The sequence below is a fragment of the Lepidochelys kempii genome, chromosome 3 (genome assembly GCF_965140265.1).
Source record: "Lepidochelys kempii isolate rLepKem1 chromosome 3, rLepKem1.hap2, whole genome shotgun sequence".
NCBI classification, from domain to species: domain Eukaryota; kingdom Metazoa; phylum Chordata; order Testudines; family Cheloniidae; genus Lepidochelys; species Lepidochelys kempii.
The window spans coordinates 46,053,106-46,072,991 of NC_133258.1; the positions used below are offsets into that span (position 1 = coordinate 46,053,106).

The 19,886-nt window shown below is 42.5% G+C and overlaps 1 protein-coding gene across 1 annotated transcript in view; it reads left to right on the forward strand.

Annotated features, from left to right (window-relative positions):
- MLIP (muscular LMNA interacting protein) overlaps positions 1 to 19,886 on the forward strand; it is a 169,803-nt gene that overhangs the window by 100,464 nt on the left and 49,453 nt on the right. The window contains exons 10-11 of the mRNA XM_073335117.1: positions 877 to 921; positions 4,959 to 5,003. Of these exons, the coding sequence (XP_073191218.1) occupies positions 877 to 921; positions 4,959 to 5,003 (90 nt within the window). The remainder of the gene's footprint in view (positions 1 to 876; positions 922 to 4,958; positions 5,004 to 19,886) is intronic.

Genomic DNA, 19,886 nt, shown 5'->3' on the forward strand with positions numbered 1-19,886 from the left:
CAGGTATTCCTTCTATAGGGTTGATGGAGCATCCTCAGGCAGTCCCTGCTGCGCCATCTCTTCCTGCCCCTTTGATGTAGCAGTGTACCTGGCAAAGGGGAGGGAACTTACTGGGTTATTACAACAATCTGTAACCAACTAACCCCGCTCTTTGCCTTATGGCTGCAGGGGTGTTAACAGGCCACTTCAATCTGAATGGTCCCATAGAATATGTATAACTACTTATGCTAAACAATCTGATCGATCATATATTTAGCTGTGACACTCTCAGTACCTTTCCCGGACCTGAAGGAGAGCTCTGTGGAGCTCGAAAGCTTGTCTCTCACCAACAGAAGTTGGTCCAATAAAATATATTACCTCACCCCAAAGATAATTCCAATACATTTCCTATGGAAATAGAAATGAAATCCTGTTTGGGGGTTGGATATGTCCCCTTCTGTCTGTTAACAGATTCATTCTGAGAGTGTCCAGAGATTACATTAGGGAGACCAGATAACAAGTGTGAAAAATTGGGGTGGAGTGTTGGGGAGTAATAGGTGCCTATAGAAGAAAGCCCCAAATATTGGGACTGTCCCTATAAAATTGGAACATCTGGTCACCCTAGATTACAATACCAAGGGCAACTATAACACTATGAGGTCAGATGCTGGAGTCACATCTTTATGATACATAATATAATAAGTCAAACAATTACTCAACACTGAGAGCTAAACGTTAATGAATCACATCTTACCTCTCTGATGAATGTTTCATACTGGTTGCAGAGTGATGGTTTCTTAGACTTTTAGCAGTTAATATCTTGCTACAAAGATAAAAGTTCATGGAATTGTCAGATTACTGTTGGTTGCATGTTATATCAATTTATCTTGTGTATAGATGTCTGCAACACTGCAGAGAGCAGCTGGACGGGAAACCAGATATGTAAGTCCCTTTATAATTACTCTGTGTTTTAGCTACAGAAATGTCTTATTTTGTAGGATTAAACATCCTTCTTGCAATAATAGCTGGGTCTGCCTGAGGGAAGGGAGTAAATCCATCTAGGACATGAAAAGTTTTTTTACAGTGGTAGGGGAAGTGAATAGTTCAAGGCTTTGGAAACGAGACTTGATACCTCTTACCATTATTTCAATTCCACCTCAAGCCTTATGGTCTGGTGGCTCTTCAATGTGGTGTGAGCTGGTGATCTCAGTCTAATTCCTTTGCAGACAACGGTCTGTATCACCCAGATACATCCTTACAATTGTGCCTTGGTTGCCATCTGTGAGAAACCTGGTACAGTTACAAAGGTTAGGGTGAAAAGATGCCAAAACCTCTCCTTCCTCATGCACCTCTGCATGGGAATGGTCACCAAACTCTGCTTGAAGTTAATGCCTGCAGAGGGGCAGGTCTCCCCAAGGAGGGGCATGGAGGACCAAAGAGTGAACACTGGCTGCACACAGGATTAACACGTGTGATGTTCTTTAAAAGATGAAGCAAAGGCCACTCTGGCTCGCACCCCTCCAGAACTCCTAAAGGTGCTGTGCCAATCTGAGGCAAAATGTCTCACCAGGAGCACTTGCTTGGCATGACATTCATATCCTCTCGTATTGAAAAACCTCAATTTAGCCCTGAATGGGCATAAAATATCCTGTCACCTCGAGAACTGGTCCCCACAGAATGGGGCTAAGAAGCTTTTTTTTTTTTTTTTTTTTAAGAAAATAGGACAGTTGTTAGAGAGGCAGGGGAAACTGAGGAAAGGATTTTTGATTTTGTTGTTTCTGTTAATTTAGGGGATAAACAGCATGCTTGCAGGCAGGCCTAATTCTCCTCTGATGATAATTGCATCTCCCCGACCATGCTGTTCTTGTCTTACGTGTACTGTGACTGGAAAAGTTGACTCTTTGCTATCCTCCCTCTGGCACCTTAAATTCACACACGCACAATTAGTTCTCATAAGTCATTTGTTTTATTAATTATTAAAACATATTAAACTCAATTAACACGTTTATTCTCCTTAGGATAAGCAGTTCAGGAAGGTACCTTATTTTATTTATGACCCCTTTTTTCATATGCTGACATATGTCTGCTCATTATTCACCAATATATCTTTCTACTCAACCACAGATCAGGTGCAGTGCAGGCAAAAGCAGTAAAGATTTACTAGCTTGTTCCCAGCACACTGCTTGATCAATGCAATTTTGTTTTCTGAGCAAGTAGCTACAGAAGTGATTTTTTTTATTGCATGCAGTTATGTATTTTTTATTGCATACTATGGAATGTGAATTTTACAGGACAGAGTGTGCTAGTTTGTGCTAAATAGAAAGGAGATTTTCATTTTTAGTGATATGCATAAACAAGCTGACATGTTGTACCTTGAAGATGATCATGTGTATTGCTCACCATTCCAGTGTAATTCTTATAATCTCTAAACTGTGCCTGAAACATTGCTTTAAGTAGAACTATCCTTACAAGACAAACAGTGACTAGAATTTCTGGCTGAGATATTATTTTTGGAGCTCCCCGGTGTGTGAGACGCTTTTAACACGGTAGGGTTACAGTCTGGTTCATTTTCTGTGATCTTTACAAATGCACTGACATTTTAAAGTCTCACGTCTACTCAGACATAGAAGTCTTCTTGCCTTTGTTTAATTTTTTATATTTTGTTTCCAAATGTGAAATTGTTAGAGTTGTTTATTTGTGGGGTTTGGGGAGCAGGTGAATACCGTAGGCTGGTGGAAACATGAGTCTAGAATAATGCACATGAAAGTGCTCAGATGGCTGTTCCTCAAGAGTGCAGAAGGCCAAGACTGCTGCCACCTGCAGGGCGTCCCCAGAAGACAGAAGAACTGCTGCCTTAAGGGAATCTATTAGGGGTTGAGGAGGCTTTAGAGCTGGAGAAACGCCAACAAAATCCTGTGTATCTAGAGGCTCAGTTTCCTGTATGTTCAGCCCCCAAATATTGTGTGTCCAGGGGAATTCCTTTTTGTCTGGACCTCCCTATAATCACTTATCCTGAAGGCTGCTCTAACTTATACTCTGAGGCATGGCCTCCAAGGAACCGCATGGGCAGCTGTGAATAGCCAGGTCACACTACACTTAGTACACCACCTATAACAGGGTATGGGGAAGGAGCTAGTTCTGAACCATTAATACAGCTCCATACCACCCAAGGAATCACCATTTATTGGGGTTATTCTCTGGTAGCTTGCTTTGGCTCTTTTGTGCCACAGAAAGGGGCTACAAAATAACATACCATTAGGATCAAGGTTTCTATTTTGGACTAGTAAGAAAGCCGTGTCACTTTTTAATGAATTCAAAAGCTAAGAACATCTGTGATGGACCTTCTGGGACTGAATTTGTCACCAATTGTAAGGACCTATATTGTATTAATATCAAACTGTGAGTTCATCCAATATGCTCACTACCTCATGACTAGTGATCTTGCTTGGAGCAATGATGTTTTAATTTAATTTAATTTTTTTGACAAGGAAGTTGCACTATGTTTCTTTTATCTTAAATAGCTATTAATTTGTTCAACTGAAATTCAATTTACTTACAAAGATTAGCATGGTATTTTGACAATATAATTATTTATATGCATAATTTCTGTTATTGGATGCTTGTTGAGAAGCTGTCTTAAATGTGCCATTGGTTACAGAAGAAAAATAGATGATTTTTGCATACTAATTTGTTTGTTAGTCAATCAGACACAGCAAAAGCTGTCATCCTGCTAAGCCACTTTACATATTTTCTTTACATTATATTAGTGTTTGTATACACAAATTAGTTAGTTATTGTAGTCTACCTCTTGGCAACAGTCTGTACAAATCATTTGGGTCATAGCTTGATGTTTTCTCAAGGGTATTTAAAAATGAAAAGTCTGAATTCTCAACTACCAGTATTCCTCCTTGTGTAGCACTTGATACCCATTTTGCACTAACTTTCCACAGACATAAATGACTGCACAAAGTACAAGGCCGTGGAAACCCAGGCCTGAAAGTGCTGTGGCTGCCCCATGCAGGCATTAGAAGGGGGGAGAGGGAACTAGGAGCCTTCCTTCATTGTTCTAAGTGTAGGAACTAGCAACAATGTGACTGGGTAGCTCTGTGCTGGTGTATGACCAGTGGTGGCACTATTCACCCCACTGGGGTTAGTGAAGATGGGTCCCTGGTCCCATTCCCAGACAACACCAGCATGTGGAGTTTGGTAGGAGAAAGAGGTGTGCATGTTCTACCCTCTCCCAGGATGATGGAGCTACTCTGCTACTGGAAACCACTAGGAGGAATTGTGGTTGAGCCAGTCGATATCCCTTCTTTGGGCTGCTGCTGTAATACCATCCAGTGCAGGTTGTAGGGGTATGCCACAATCTGGCTCTTAATATGCTGCAGTTCTAAAATCAAAGCCCAGCTATTATAGATGAAGAGTTTTTAATTAACCAAAGAATGCTCTAAGTTTAGTGACCTGAGGCCTTAATATTGAACGTGTCCTGCAGGAAGGGAAGTGTCTTTTTGTACAGAAACCTAGTGACGTTCAATGGAATTCACTCGTAGGAGAGGATATTCCTTGAAAGATAGGCGGAATTTTAATGCTCTAGAAATGTCCATCCAGTAACGAGTCCTGTGAGACTTTAGTAAAGGCTTAATTTCACGTGGGAAATACATGTTCATGATTGTTGTTTTAATTGTCCACCCTGCAGAGGCAAACTTTTACATCTCATATAAAGACTTCTTCAGGGGAATATACTGTTGCTCAAATGCCTTTCTTCCATTAGGAACACAAAAATACCAACAAGTGACATGATAAAATGTAAATGTTGTTCTCCTCCCACCATCCAGGAACCACTGATAATCTATGGAAATATTCCTCCTCCTGGTTTCCCCTCTGTAGTGAATAAGCATTCCTCCTCATCCCAGATTATGTGACTGTTATAATGAATTACACTAGTTTATGTAACACTGTATATATTTACTCTTTTGCAGGCTAATCTTTACTTACTGACACCTACAGTGACAGAGAGTCAATTGGTATGTATCATGTGTCTGAATTATGCAGGTTTTCAAATTACAAGCATAAAATCTGAAGAAATTATTGGGTCCCTCCTTAGTCCTTGGAAGGAAGCTGCAGTCCCTGCTTCCAGATTAAAGTAATAAACAGTATACTACTCCTTTCCTGCTGAACATGAATTTGAACGCAAAAGTGTGCCAAATATCTACAAGTGAGGTGGAATCATAGGACAACTGCAGGGTTCGACAGAGGCCTAAGAGAGTGGGTAACTTGGTGGCCCACTGCCTCCTAGTGGCCAATTAAAAATCTTTCAGTTTTGTTTGAAAACTTGTTTAAACAGAGGCAAAATTCTGGGGCCCTATTTCCCTGCTTCTACCTGTTTAAATCAAGAACAGCTAAACTAGTGAAAAGTGAGATGAAAACCAGGCCCCAGGAAACATTTTAAGACTAAAACACAACTTTTATGTAGAACAACTTCATTTTGTCCTCACAGCAGCCTAGTGAGGTAGGGAAATCTTATTATCCCCAGTTACAGATAAGGAACTGTGCCATAGAGCCAGGGCCAGATTGTCAGTATAGCTTGAATCCCATTCAGGCACCTAGGACCAGATTTTCAAAAGTGCTCAGCACCCAGAACTTCCCATTATAGCACTTATTGCTGCACTTCTCTGAAAATCTGGCATAAGTGACTAGGTCATGATGACACAGGAAGCTAGTGACTATGCCAACTTCCTTCATGTCTCTGGAACACTAGTCCAGTGCCTTAACCACAAGACCAGTGTTGCACATGTCTGAGCAAGGGCGGAATATGACAGATGGATATTCAGATTCATCAAACAGAAGAGCAGTCAGTGTTTATAACCATAGGCACCGACTCCTTGGGTGCACCCACAGGAAAAAGAATAGTGGGTGCTCAGCACCCACCGGTGGCCCTGCCAATCAGCTCCTCCCCTTCTCCCCCAGTGCCTTCCACCCACCGGTGATCAGCTGTTCAACGGTGTGCTGGCAGAGAGAGGGAGAAGAGGGGGCAGGAAGAGGCAGAGGAAGGGAGGGTGGGACGTGATCGGGGGAGGGAGCGGAACAGGGGTGGGGCGGAGCAGGGGTGGGAAGAGCCGGGCAGGGGTGGGGCCTTTGGGGAAGGGGTGGAGTGGAAAGGGGCCTGTGGCGGAGTGGGGGTCGAGTACCCTCAGGGAAACCAGAAAGTCGGCGCCTCTTTCTAACCATCTAAAACAGAGAGCATTGAACTCAGGCCCTTGCAGGTTAGTGAAATTAACAGGAATTCTAGATGTGGGCTGAAGAGAAGGCTAAATATATTTCAAACATGTTTTTAAAAGTCAGGGAAACCTAGATAATGCACGGCATGATACAGCTCATGTGGAAGGGTGTAGCTTAGCTCCTACGTATATGTGTAGCGGTTCTGAGGCATACTGCCAGGTGATTTAACAGCTTGAAGTGATTTTTCTATAACTCACTCATTAAGAGAAATATATATATCTTGCAGCTCACTGACTTTCCTAGGTTTAAAGCTGCTTAACACTAAGTTCTGTGAAATAAATTAAATGGTGACTGAGCAGAGTAGCAGTTAAACCTTGAGAATTATGGCATTATAACTCCCTTTGTTATAAAGCAATCTGAACTTAATTCAGCAATCACTTGCCACCAAATCCTGGCCAGGGCAGCACCTAGTGTGGAACACTTAGCAGTTCTAGGGGGGGTACAGCCAGGCAGGGTGTGCTGCTACAGATTCTTCTTCTGTGCCGTTAATTTGCCCACTTTGACTGCATGGCATTTGGGCACCGGGGAATGACATCTGAGGAAGCAGCATTTACCTCTATACAAGATTGCTTGCCATCACTGAATTGTAGCCATCTCTAGGGTGAAATGTAGCTGTTACTTTTAAATACACTATACAATAGTTCAGGAAAACAATAAAGAAAGCTATTGAAACTGCAGCAAGAAATGTAGGTAGGCAGAATATAAATACTGTAAGTGGAATAACACAGAGGTTTCTATTTATATGCTGGAGTCCCTTGCTGTGTACGAAGGAATGTACCCTAGAGTCCTCTCTCTGAATTGTATATGGAAGCTAAGTGGCTTCAGGTCTTGCATATTCCTTTGGCGCAGAGTTAGCTGAAAGTGTCATTTGCATTTGTAAAAATGTTGCAAAATTCATACATTTCTTGACATTCAAATATTTGTATGTAAATAGAAATAACAACCTGCATTACAAAGAGATGCCTATCCAGCTATATGAGCTCTGGGATATGTCCTACTGCTCTGTCAGCACAGTGGCATGCAAAATAATTGTCCTTCCTCCAGAACCTTTACAGAGATCTGTGAATAATTAGCCAGAGGTGCATAAAACTTTTTTTTGCCCAAGGCATTTGCCTTCAGATTTCAAGTGCACCTGGTAAGAACTCTATTAGACCCTCATTCATATCATGGAATGTTTTATTGCATTTATAAACTTAAGATTTGGATAACAAAAATAAATAAATTAATAGCTTTAATCACATATCTTATCCCTATGAAAAATAGTTCACGGCAAAAAGCAATAATTTAAAACTCAACTAAGCAAAGCACCTGAGACTGTACTTGTAGTGATCAAAACACATCCTTTTGGTATATGTAGAACTGAAGTATCATTACAGAGAGCTCAGCCCAACCAATGCCTACGGTTCCAGTACCCGCAACGTTGGTGTGTGGGTGGGGCTTCATCCTTTTCAGTGGGTCATACAAAATGACCTAAGGTCTCTTCCCTCCCTAGGGCTCAATGCTCAACTATGCCCAACAATTGCTGAGCATAAAATATCCATTTGTGGCTCCCTTATCTTGGGGCCACATTTTTTTTTTTTAACCAAATCCATCATCCGTGTTGTTTAGAGCAGTCTCAGAGCGTCCTTAACCTGCTCTGGATTGTAAAGGTTCCCAGTGGATCATTACAGCAGCTGGGGATTCCCCAAGTATGTTGTGCTCCATGAGAGACAGAAACTAACTCTCTTTTTTTGTTAAATATCATTGAGTCTGATGGCGTGGGAGTTGGTTAAGGAGACAAATTGACAAAAAGCAATAATGAATAGAAAGCGTTCAAAATGCAATCCTCTGTGAAGCATCAGGAAACAAAATTCTTGCTTTCAGGAAGACTGCTGTAAAATAAAGGGGTTTAATAACTCTGATGAGCCGTGCACACCCTTTGGAACCATAGAAAAGCCCAGCATAGTTATTATAGCCCGATTCCTAACATCCCAAATAAAGGGAAAAAGCCGTGATCTAGATAGTGGAACAAGAGAGCTCCGGGGGAAGGTGGGACCTCAGCTCACAAGAATTGAGAGAGGACAACTAGGTCCCTCCAGAGCCTGCTTCACTAATGGTAGACCCACTTCATTATTAATGAATTGGCAACCTCTAAGCAAAGAAGGCAACTGGGGGAATTGCTCTGCATTTTACCAGGAGCTTGGGGTTTCTACCTGGATGGTTCCTGGCAACCAAGCTCCAGACGTCATTTGCTTTTGGTTTATTTGCGAGTTTAGCCATCAGACATGGAGGGATCTCCCAGGCCTCTTCTACTCTGATCTTTCAGCTGATTAGCAAGTGTTCCTGTGTGCATTCCAAACAGACAAATTGAGCAGCAGGTTTCTCTGGGGAGCATGTGAGAGGTAGAGTGGGGCTGAGAGGCTGGTTTTTGGGAAAAGAATGTTTCAACAAAACTTATCATTGAACACATCAATTTTTTTCAAAAATAATGTGCAGTAACAGTCTAGCACCTCTACATTTTTCAGAGCCACCCAGGTTTGGACTAAAGGATAAAACTGATACCTCTTAGTGAGTGGGGCCCTGTCTACGCTCAAAATTCTGACAGGTGGTGGTTCTGATTCTGTTGTCTAAATTAATAAATGAAGTGTCTCTAGGAAGGATTTTCTATTTGTTGTCCTTTAGAGGAGCGGCTCTGAGCTCCGGTAGGCTGCACGGTTATATCAGGCATTATGGACATGACGAACCGCACAGGCCAAATCCTGAGCAGTTCTGAGTACCACCTGAGTGTGTGCAGCCCTGTTGTGATTATGGGAGTGCTGTGTGCTCAGTGGCTATTCAGAACCTCCCTGAACTGGCCCAGGTTGAATACATACCGTAATGGCCAGACATCAGGCAAAGCACAAAAATGTGACTCAGTTTAAAATATAGCAATAATCGCACTTGATATTTGTTAGTAATGACAGAAAGTTTTATAGAGAGATGACTTCATAAGACTAATTCGTACATAATTCAGTCCTTTCTTGATGTTTTTTTAATGCGCGCCTGATTTGTTTTCAAAAAGATTATCATTAAGGAAGAAGCATTTCACTTTTATCTTTTAGAAATACTTTTTTAAAGTTTGATTTCAGCATCCAATCATTTAAAGCTTTACTTGTATGAGGGTAAAGAGAACCAGGCTGGAATGACCATATTATTGATAGGTTTCAGAGTAACAGCCGTGTTAGTCTGTATTCACAAAAAGAAAAGGAGTACTTGTGGCACCTTAGAGGCTAACCAATTTATTTGACAATAAGCTTTCGTGAGCTACAGCTCACTTCATTGGGGATGTATACTGTGGAAAGTGTAGAAGATCTTTTTATACACACAAAGCATGAAAAAATACCTCCCCCCATCCCACTCTCCTGCTGGTAATAGCTTATCTAAAGTGATCACTCTCCTTACAGTGTGTATGATAATCAAGTTGGGCCATTTCCAGCACAAATCCAGGTTTTCTCCCCCCCACACACACAAACCCACTCTCCTGTTGGTAATAGCTTATCTAAAGTGACCACTCTCCTTGCAGTGTGTATGATAATCAAGGTGGGCCATTTCCAGCACAAATCCAGGGTTTAACAAGAACGTCTGGGGGGGGGGTAGGAAAAAACAAGGGGAAATAGGTTACCTTGCATAATGACTTAGCCACTCCCAGTCTCTATTCAAGCCTAAGTTAATTGTATCCAATTTGCAAATGAATTCCAATTCAACAGTCTCTCGCTGGAGTCTGGATTTGAAGTTTTTTTGTTGTAATATCGCAACTTTCATGTCTGTAATCGCGTGACCAGAGAGATTGAAGTGTTCTCCAACTGGTTTATGAATGTTATAATTCTTGACATCTGATTTGTGTCCATTTATTCTTTTACATAGAGACTGTCCAGTTTGACCAATGTACATGGCAGAGGGGCATTGCTGGCACATAATGGCATATATCACATTGGTGGATGTGCAGGTGAACGAGCCTCTGATAGTGTGGCTGATGTTATTAGGCCCTGTGATGGTGTCCCCTGAATAGATATGGGCACAGTTGGCAACGGGCTTTGTTGCAAGGATAGGTTCCTGGGTTAGTGGTTCTGTTGTGTGGTATGTGGTTGCTGGTGAGTATTTGGTTCAGGTTGGGGGGCTGTCTGTAGGCAAGGACTGGCCTGGTCTCCCAAGATTTGTGAGAGTGTTGGGTCATCCTTCACGATAGGTTGTAGATCCTTAATAATGTGTTGGAGGGGTTTTAGTTGGGGGCTGAAGGTGACGGCTAGTGGCGTTCTGTTATTTTCTTTGTTAGGCTTGTCCTGTAGTAGGTGACTTCTGGGAACTCTTCTGGCTCTATCAATCTGTTTCTTCACTTCCGCAGGTGGGTATTGTAGTTGTATGAATGCTTGATAGAGATCTTGTAGGTGTTTGTCTCTGTCTGAGGGGATGGAGCAAATGCGGTTGTATCGCAGAGCTTGGCTGTAGACAATGGATCGTGTGGTGTGGTCAGGGTGAGGGCTGGAGGCATGTAGGTAGGAACAGCGGTCAGTAGGTTTCCGTTATAGGGTGGTGTTTATGTGACCATCGTTTATTAGCACTGTAGTGTCCAGGAAGTGGATCTCTTGTGTGGACTGGACCAGGCTGAGGTTGATGGTGGGATGGAAATTGTTGAAATCATGGTGGAATTCCTCAAGGGCTTCTTTTTCATGGGTCCAGATGATGAAGATGTCATCAATATAGCGCAAGTAGAGTAGGGGCGTTAGGGGACGAGAGTTGAGGAAGCGTTGTTTTAAGTCAGCCATAAAAATGTTGGCATACTGTGGGGCCATGCGGGTACCCATAGTAGCGCCGCTGATTTGAAGGTATACATTGTCCCCAAATGTAAAACAGTTATGGGTAAGGAAAAAGTCACAAAGTTCAGCCACCAGGTTAGCCGTGACATTATTGGGGATAGTGTTCTTGACGGCTTGTAGTCCATCTTTGTGTGGAATGTTGGTGTAGAGGGCTTCTACATCCATAGTGGCCACGATGGTGTTATCAGGAAGATCACCGATGGATTGTAGTTTCCTCAGGAAGTCAGTGGTGTCTCAAAGGTATCTGGGAGTGCTGGTAGCGTAGGGCCTGAGGAGGGAGTCTACATAGCCAGACAATCCTGCTGTCAGGGTGCCAATGCCTGAGATGATGGGGTGTCCAGGATTTCCAGGTTTATGGATCTTGGGTAGTAGATAGAATATCCCAGGTCGGGGTTCCAGGGGTGTGTCTGTGCAGATTTGATCTTGTGCTTTTTCAGGGAGTTTCTTGAGCAAATGCTGTAGTTTCTTTTGGTAACTCTCAGTGGGATCAGAGGGTAATGGCTTGTAGAAAGTGGTGTGGGAGAGCTGCCGAGCAGCCTCTTGTTCATATTCCGACCCTATTCATGATGACAACAGCACCTCCTTTGTCAGCCTTTCTGATTATGATGTCAGAGTTGTTTCTGAGGCTGTGGATGGCATTGTGTTCCGCACGGCTGAGGTTATGGGGAAGTGATGCTGCTAGTATTATTGATATCCCCTCCAAACTAACTTGCTTTGAAAGAGTTTTGTGCTATGCTGTGCCAGAATTTTTTGCAGGCGGGATAGAGCATCTATGTAGGCACTGAGGAATGGGTCTCCCCAGGTCCTCATGCAGATGCCAGCCAGCATGACATCTGGAGTGTGTCCACAGAGCTACAGGAAGGCTCTGACAATCAAAGGAAACTAGACTTATTTCTTAGCATAGGTAGCAGGTAGAGGAGGCAGCTGAGCCATCTGAAGACCTCATGATGGGGAGCTTTTTTCTGGAGAGGCCAGCAGACAGAGGCAACCAGAGTGGTTTGAGCTCCCATCTCCCAGTGCAGGAAGCAGGGAGAGAAGGCAGTTGGATGAGGTAGGGTCATGGAGAGGAAAGCACCATTGAAGGGGGCATGGATGGATAAAAGAGCGGGGTAAGAGTATGAGTGGATGAGAGATAGGTGTGATAAGGAGATGGAAGGGCAAAATCTAGGAAGAGAAGAGGAGGAAAGGGAGTAGAGATGATACAAGAGAGGAGGAGTAATTAGCATGAGGAATGAGGAAATAGGAAAGACAAAATAATGGAACAAAATATCCAGAAAAAGAGGAGTTGAGGAGAAATAGAGATAGACACAGACAGAGTGCATACAGACAAGAGAAAAGATTAGGTAGGAATCAGAGTCTCGGGGGGAGAGAGGTTTTAAAAAGGACCTAGACTTAATCAAAGGTTTAGGGATTTAGTAGGGCAGTAGGAAGTCAAAATAATTTGAAAATCTACCCAACCTTTGGGCAAGTAAGGAGGGTGGCACCCAACCCCCAGACCTTACTTCATTGGCTTTTTATCTTTCTGCAGCCCCTTACCCCCAGACAGCATTTTTATTAGCCACCAGTGCCTGGAACAGACTAATTTCTCCCCTTACCTATGCTCAGAAAGACTGCCTGAACCTTCAGGTGTATGTATAACTTTATAGTGCCCTATTTACTGTACTGTGGGATAATATTATCTAGTGAGGTTATTTAAACAATGTAACATCTGTAATATGAGGATAATGCCGCTGCCCTCCATTGTAAAGTGCTTTGAGATTTATGGGTGAAAAGGAATATATCAGAGCTAGGTATTATTATTTATTAATAACAATAGAAAAAGCAAGAGGTGAATATGTGCCTGCATCCACTCCTTTTAGAGTATATCAGTCACGTATAATACCTGTCCATTACTGTAACCTTTAAAATTTTGGGGGTGATGGTATTGTGACTCAGCCCTTCATGGCAAAGGAAAATCTCAGCTTGCTTATGGGCACGCTACCTATTGTCAGTTGTGCTGTCTGCTAGCAAAGGAAGAGCTCAGGGTTCTGTTTTTGAACCGATGATTTTGTTAGAACTTGGTAGGTAGCTAATGATGTATTTCAAATCCTGATTGCTAGTCGATGTGTGTCAGACTGTTGCAGCGTATGACTCATCTCACTGTGGGCACTTGACGTCAGTGTTCTTTAGAAAATACAGCCCTGAAAGCATTTTCTACAATGTGCTTTCTACAGTGCTTCATCTGTAAAGACAGCTTATTCTTGACAATTTCAGGTAGCACAATAGACTTTTAGTTACATAGTTGTGTAAGACCATTAGGAGGCCAAGGGTACTTCTGTCTGTACAGTAATTTGATAATAACTATGCCATTCCAATCCTGTATTTTAATTTATTTTTTATATTTAACTTTTTGTTGGAAAGTAGAGAAAAACATTCCTTGGCAAATCTTCCACAGCCATTTTGAGTGGGGAGAAAACCATGGAGTGCTAAATTTCCTCTTGACCCTCCAGAAAGAATGAGCATTTACTTCCAAGCATAAACTAACTAATGAGCTAAATGGGCATTGGATCAGGCACTAACTTGTTAAATTCCATAATCAGAACATCTTATTTTAAATGAAATTTGACTATTGATCACTCTTCCAGTAAAACTAATGTCACCTGAAATTATTTTTATTTATCGTCCATCTTAACTGAAACAAGAGATGGATCTGAAAGCGGTACAAAGCTAGGAGGGAGGTAGACATGTGTAGTATTAGTTCAAGACCATCCATAACTTAAACTTACATCCCCCAAATCAATAATCGCAAAAACCACATTTAATTTCAAAATTCTTCTCTATTTTAAACACTTCAGTCATATTACTTTTTGATGGAAGATGATTTGGATTAAATCAGTTCAGTTTTGTCAAGCTCTGCTCATATGTGAAATCTCTGGATTTTATTCATCAGCTTTGTGGCCCTACCTTCTACTTTCTCTAACTTAGTTGTATCTTCTTTTTTTCAAATAAGTAGTCTAACCAATTATTTATAATGTTCTTTATAAAGTGATACTTTAGAAAGTACTACTTCACACAGTGCCCAGTCAACTTGGGGAATTAGTTGCCAGTACTTTCCTCAGGAACTGAAATTAGAGAGGGTGTTTGAATTTACGGGGGAGAAGGGAGAATAAACCTGTGACTAAATTGGCAACACTGTGGTAACTAGTTGACTACTGGGGGGGGGGGAGGGGGGGAAGAGGAAGGGTATGGGAGGTATAGGAGAGTTCATGGTTCATCTTACCTATGCTCAAAACCAAACCAAAACATCAATTCTTTATTTAGCTCTGCTCCCATGGGCTGTAACTGTGACAGAGGTGGTATTTTGGAAGCATGGAATATTTAAAGACTATTATATTGAGATGTGACAGATGCTGTGGACACATGAATTATTTAAAGACTATATTGTATCAACCTTCTAAATCTTATGTATGGGTTTCCCACAGGAACTAGTGTCACTGGGACAGGGGTAATTAATGCAAATTCCTAATGCTGAAACAATGCAAGTAACCAGCCTTTTGAAGTGCAGGCTGTCTGGGAAAAAAACATAAATTGGTTTGATGATATTCAAGGGGCCTGACAGACAAAGAACATGAAACTGTGTAAAGTGATTGTCCTGAACTGAAAGAGAACTCTCTCACACCCAATCCAAGGACTGACCTGAGACAGTGACCATATGAGACAAGCTCTACAGACATGGCCCAAAGTATTTTAGTCCTACCAGAGTCTTCATGTGGCAAATGGGTGACCACCTGGTAAACTAGACCTACATATAAGCTATTTACTGTTTTTAATTATGTGTTTTCTCTGTAATGTTTTTGTTCTGAATAAATAGAACTTTGCTTTTAGAGAGCAGGCTGGTCACTGGTCAACACTGTCATTGCCCTGAGAGAACAGAACTGCAGGTGCTGAACTAAAGTCAGATCTGAAGAGATAATCACCATGAATTACAGGAGTCTACAGTCCAAAGTCCCTGGTCTAGAGGGAGGGGATCATAGGTTCCTACCCCCAGAAAGGTGATGGTTAGAGGCCAGAGATCTAAGTGGGATGCCCTCATGGAGGCCACTAAGGGGTCAAAGGTGCAGTTACCTAGGGAACTGATATTACCCATGGAAGCAACTCAGTAGCAGCTTTGCAGTTATTTATGCAGAATGTGCCAAATGGTCCTTACTCTCTACCATGTGGCCATGTTAGAGAGGCCTACTACCTGGTTATTTAAGAGTTTGTCTCAGCACAGAGCCTCACAGAACTCCAGTGCTCATAGTTTCCATAAAAAATACATACCTTTACCTCCCCTTTTGTTTTCTGCCTACAGATCAGTTCTTTGTCTGTCTTAACAAATTATTCCGTAGCCCATGCTTAGAGTTTATACAATAACCTGTCATGTCAAACTCGGTAACAAGAATTTTGAAAATCTAGATCATATTAAATTTACAACGGGCCACTATCTAGACCAGTAGTTTTTTAAATTTAAAAGTAAATAGATTTGTCTGACATGATATATATTTTGCAAATCCATTATAACTCACAACTATTAAATTGTACTTGTCCAAATGTGACTGTAAGGCTATATTATCAAAATCTTTTACTAATACAGATGCTAGATTTATAGGTTCAACATTTTCAACTTTATTTCTGCAACACCTCTTTTTAAATAATGGAACCAATTTCATTATTTTTCAGTCACCGGGTACTTTTCTATACCACATATAATAATGATTCAATTACTTGACCTCAATCTTATATAAACCATTGTTGCCCTTGACTATGTCTACCCTTATCTTATCCAAATACTTATTTTTCCCATGGCTTTGGTAATAGACAGATGTATGGACTTGTGGTTAAGGGACTTGCCTGGGACTCAAGCAATGGCTTAATTGATATCTGAGCCACATACACCTTGGGAAAGCATTCAGACTCTCTGTGACTCAGTTCCCTATCTGACAAATGGATCTCTGGTCTCCCACCCTTTCACTTGTCTATTTAGACTGTAAAATATTCAGGACAGAATGATCCTTAAATTTCTGGTCAAAATGGGGGAGAGAGATGACAAGAAAAACACCAATATTCACATAAAATTACACCAGAAATATTTTAAATTTTTTGTATTATAATATAGGCACACAAAGATATGAATAAAATAAACCAAACACATCTTAAGTGAACATTCAACCTAGACCACTCAAGCATCATCATCACCAAGTTAATTCAAAATATTATCACCCCAAGTCAAATGTAACGTGTCCAGATTACAAGTCAATTTATGAAAGGTGTAATCAGCTATCCTGTTCTGGAGAGATTTCAAAATGGCTAGTTTTGCCTGACTCAGCAAAACGTTAGCCAGTCAGGAAACTGGCTGAATGTGAGCCCTGTATCTTGGAGGTTGGAGAAAACCAATCCCAAACTGCTGAAAAGCTGCTGCAAAAATAACCAAAGAGAGGAATCAAATGAGAGCAATGTAGGAAAAAATGAAACCCCATGTTTGAAGCCAAACAGAAGGGGCCTTCTGCAGATACAGTAGGAGTAATATGGTGTACAAAATGATTGGTTGCTACAATGCTATGCTGGACCCTCCACTGTAAGTTGCTGGAGTGCTTAGGAAGAGGAGGTTTGAATAACGTCCTCCAAGCCAGGGACATAGTCACCCATGGACAGGGACATCCTCCAGACTATTATCAGAGAGATCAGAGAGGGTGGCATAATGCCTCACCTTGACACACATGCCATAGAGCAGCTGCTTGGTTATGGTTGCAAAAGGAAGATTCACCAAACCCTTGCAGGACAATGCTACGCCTGGTTGCACAAGGATCCATAGGAGGGGAGACAGCTAGTGAGGGGAGCATTCCCCCGCAGAAGAATAATCCCTGCAAAAACTCTCTGGAAATACCGAGCAGCCCACTGAGTGAGTGCCACCTGGAATTCAGAAAGGGCCTTATTCAAAAGACATACAGACTGGATTCTAGTCTGAACGGCAAGAGCTGTCCTGACTTCCAGCTTGACCAACTAGGAACAAGCATGTGGAACCCAGCCTGTTTAATGGTAGAAAACAGGCTCCTGGAGGAGAGAGCTTCAGTGGGAAAAAGTGGGTTAAAACACAGCAACTGTTCCAAAAGCCATAAACTGAAAAACAGCTGGTCCAGCTGTGCACTTTGCAGAAGTTGCCAGGCTTAAAAAATATAATGAATTAAAAACAAATTATCCAAATTACAGTTTTTAGGAATACAATCTGTTTGATCAACATATATGAAATTGTCCAGACAGTCCTACAGTCGGTTGACTAAGGCCCTGGATAAAATCTTGTAATCAGAACAGAGAACAGAAATAGGTCTCCAGTTCCATAAGTCACAGAGGTCCCCTTTTCTGTGCAGCAGGTTGATTGCTGCCCTGTGGCAACTGAGGGGCAGTGCTATCTCCTGGGCACACTCCAGCACCACTAGAAAAAAGTCAGGACTGATAAAATGTCAGAAATGCTTGTAAAATTAAAATGGCAGCCTACTGATGCCTGAGACTGCTGGATTGCACCAGAGAGCTCTTGTAGCGACAGCCAGGTGTCCAGACACTGCTTTTCCTCACCAGTCAGATGGGGTAACCCCTGGTGCAGCTCTTCCATTGCCAGGACATCACAGGCTTCAGGCAAGTACAGAGTACTGTAAAAAGAAAAAGCTGCTTTCTGGATCTCAGTAGGGTCAGCTGTCAGATGACCATTTGGCAGCCAGATGCAAAAATCCTGCCCCTGCTCTGTAGACTTTTTCTCTAACCTGAAAAAGAGCCTTGGAGGGAGCATCATTTTCATGGAGCTGAGTAAAACGGATCTTAACCCTAGGGTTCCTTGTGGCTTCCAAGCTCCTCAGGAGTTGGTACTTCTACTGGGTTTCCCACATCAAGATTGCCCAGAGGGTGCAAGATGTCTCATTTATTATACAAGAACCACATGGCAGGCTGGGTATACTGCTGGTAGAACATTTGGATCTGGACCTTCCCAACATTTCACTACTGTCTCAAGGACTCAGACAGGGGCTTGTGCTGCTGCCAATGCTTCCAAAACACAGCAAATAACTAATGGTGAAATTCAGGTCCTGTAACAATTTGGTATTAAAACGCCAGCGGGAAGCACAGGGAAGATGAGGGAGAGAAATATTGAGAGGCATCATGATGACCTGACAAATGAGTGGGAGACATGGAAGACTGAACAAACATATTCATGCTGGCTTTCATGGTATAAAAGTGATCCCGTCTAGCCCCTAGCAGCACCATGGAGACTAGGAGAGAGCCAAGCAGCAGAGAGCAACAATGGAAAGTGGAAGTATTTTGAGCAAAACAAGCCACGGGGAGGCCTATATATCTTGAACAATCCCTGCATGCTTCCTCACTTTTCTCAACAACTTCTTAAGATGGGAGTGTATCCTACCATCAACAACGATATCTCTCAAGCCAAGGGCAGCTGAATGAACAAAGTGTGGTAAATCAGGGAAACAGGCCTCAACCTCAACTCCCTGTTTCCCTTTGGTGCTATCTAAAATATCACTAATCTCTTCCACACAATGCCCACCTTTCATATCTAGCTGACTCACTGGAACATCAGGAACCAATGAGGAGTCACAGAGATCATCATCATCCTTTCATCTCCCTCAGACTCCACCAGCTCAGAAGAACATTGAGCTGCCATTGCAACACACTCATCATTCATGAAGGAGAGAGATTCAGTGGGGGCAGCTGGTATATCTATTTTCCCAAGAGGGCTAGGCCGCACCACCCCAGGCTGGGACCCAGTATCATCATTGCAGCATACAGGATTGGGGGCTTAAGGACTCACCAAACCAGGGGAAAACAGTAGCCCACTGGGAGCTCCAGGCATGGAGCTACCACCAAACACAATGTTATCCTCCTCCTCAGGGCACACTGCTTCATCCTCAGCCACTGGCAGCAGTTTTAGCCCTTTTAAACACAGTCTCGCATAAATCCATCTGGTCAGTCTGTTCTTCACCCCCATCTCTAGAACCCTGTACTTGCTCTGCAGGAAGGTGCTCCTCAACCTCCAGGACTTGCTTCTGTAGAAGTACAGGTTATGGGGTCACAACAGAGGATTCCTCTGGGGAAGCGGGGGTCTGCTTTCTGGACAACAGCAGACCACATATGGCAAGGGAAGGGGGAAGATAGAATCTGGCAGTGCAGATGCAGGTGGTTTCCTGCTGGTCCCTTGATGTCCCAGCCCGCTCCCCAATATCCTGGGGTCCCACATTCTTACCAGGGACCCCCAAGCCAGCAGTGTGTGGGCAGGAACCCCTCAAATGACCAGGGTCACCACACAGGAAACATTTCATGTTTTCAGAGGTAGCAAACACTGTATAATCCACCCCTTCCACGTGGTGCTTTAAAACCAGGTTCAGGGGATGTTCAGGATAATTTAATGTAATAAATTCTTCACATCTGGGTTATTCCAGGCTAGCGGAATCATCCCACCAGCAGAAACTACCCTTCCCATAATGGGGGAGATCAGACACTCGTGTCTTATTGTGAAGGACATTGGAAACAACTACTTTATTAGCAGGAGCAAACAAGGGAAATGCTTGAACAAAAGACTCTCCAAACTGCTCCTCAATCAGGAAAATCACTATGGATTTGCTCATTCAAGAGGCAGATTTTATATGAGCACAGCCAATAACCTTACCTATACTCAGCAACGTGCCCTCCACAGTGCAGGAGGCAGCAGGCACACACCAAACCCCATTCTTGTGGGACAAACCACTAAACCCATCTGAAGTGGACTCCATGGAGAAAATC